Source organism: Corvus brachyrhynchos, unplaced genomic scaffold, assembly GCF_000691975.1.
Source record: "Corvus brachyrhynchos isolate BGI_N302 unplaced genomic scaffold, ASM69197v1 scaffold238, whole genome shotgun sequence".
Taxonomy (NCBI): Eukaryota; Metazoa; Chordata; class Aves; order Passeriformes; family Corvidae; genus Corvus; species Corvus brachyrhynchos.
In genome coordinates, this window is record NW_008239643.1 from 98856 (window position 1) to 100097 (window position 1242).

General features: G+C 47.5%; 1 protein-coding gene across 1 annotated transcript; it reads right to left on the bottom strand.

The window, feature by feature from the left end:
* Window positions 1-6: 6 nt before the first annotated feature.
* On the bottom strand, window positions 7-1236 carry HOXC6 (homeobox C6). The gene has a single exon (XM_017742327.1). The coding sequence runs from the start codon at window positions 886-888 to the stop codon at window positions 451-453; it is 438 nt and encodes a 145-aa protein (XP_017597816.1). The 5' UTR covers window positions 889-1236; the 3' UTR covers window positions 7-450.
* Window positions 1237-1242: the final 6 nt, after the last annotated feature.

Sequence of the window (1242 nt, forward strand, 5' to 3'; positions counted from 1 at the left end):
CCCCCGGCCCCTGCTCGTGCGGGGACCCCTCCGCCACCCCTCGCCCACCGCCAGAAACTTTCTTTTTTTATTTAAAAACCCCCGCTCATAGATATAAATATTTATACATATATCCACATTATTAGTATTATTATTTTGCCCTCTAAACTCCCGAGCAGAGCCGGCTGCGCTTCCTTTCCTTTTTTTTTCTTTTTTTTTTCTTTTCTTTTTTTTTTTTTTATTATTTAATTTTATTTTACGAGCGTCGATATTTTACGCCGGGCGAAGCCTTTTAATTAGAACGAGCATAACAAGCCAGATCCGCTCGCACCAAAACTCCACAAATAAAAGGGCCCTCGCAGCCGCAACTGTGAAGGAGCGCTATTATTGTTTTTATGGGGCCATAAAAAGTCGCTCAGCCTGTTCTGCCGGGGAGGAGGAAGGTCGTAAAGATGGTTCAGTTTATTTAATTTATCTCTCTCTCTCTCCCCGAGCTGTAAAAAACTTACCACTGTGGGAGTTCATGCGCTGCATCCAGGGGTAAATTTGAATGCTAGTTTTTTGCTCCTGCGAGGTGTTCCTGTTTTGGTCACTGGGAAAATCCTGTGCGATTGATGTCTGTGTGTTGTGCCCCATGGAATTTTGCCTGCAGCTAGAGAGCATGTCCTTGTCTTGGTAAAACGCGTTAGATCCATAGTCATAGGGTGCCCGGCTGGAGCTGAACACCACATTCTCTTGCGGCGAGTAAAAAGGAGAAGAATAAATCCGGTTTTGAGCCACGGCCGCTCCGTAGGTGGAGAAATGCCTGACGGGGTCATAGGCGGTGGAATTGAGGGCTACGTTGGGCAGCACCTCTTGGCCACCGCTGAGGTGGCAGGACAAGGACGGGTTGGTGAAATAGGAATTCATCGCCGTTCCCCCCTTTTTTTTTTTTTTTTTTTTTTCTCCTCTATTTTTTTTTTGGTGGTGTTGTTGTTGTGCCTCCCCTCTCCCTCTCTCTCCCTCTCTCTCTCGCTCTCTCCCTCTCTCTCTCTCTCTCTCCGCGCCACCTGGGCCCGTGCGATTTCTTTTAATATTTATTTCTGTCTCCAGTTTGTAGTCGGAAGTACAGGATTGTTATAGGGAAGGCTCTGCTCCAGGACAGACAGAATGACACAGTCAGCTGACCCGGGGGGAGCCAATGGCGAGGCGGGTGTCAAAAAGGGAAAAAATTGCTTTTGCTGCTCGCGAGTCCCTAGTTGAAACTAAGTGGGCATGGAAAGT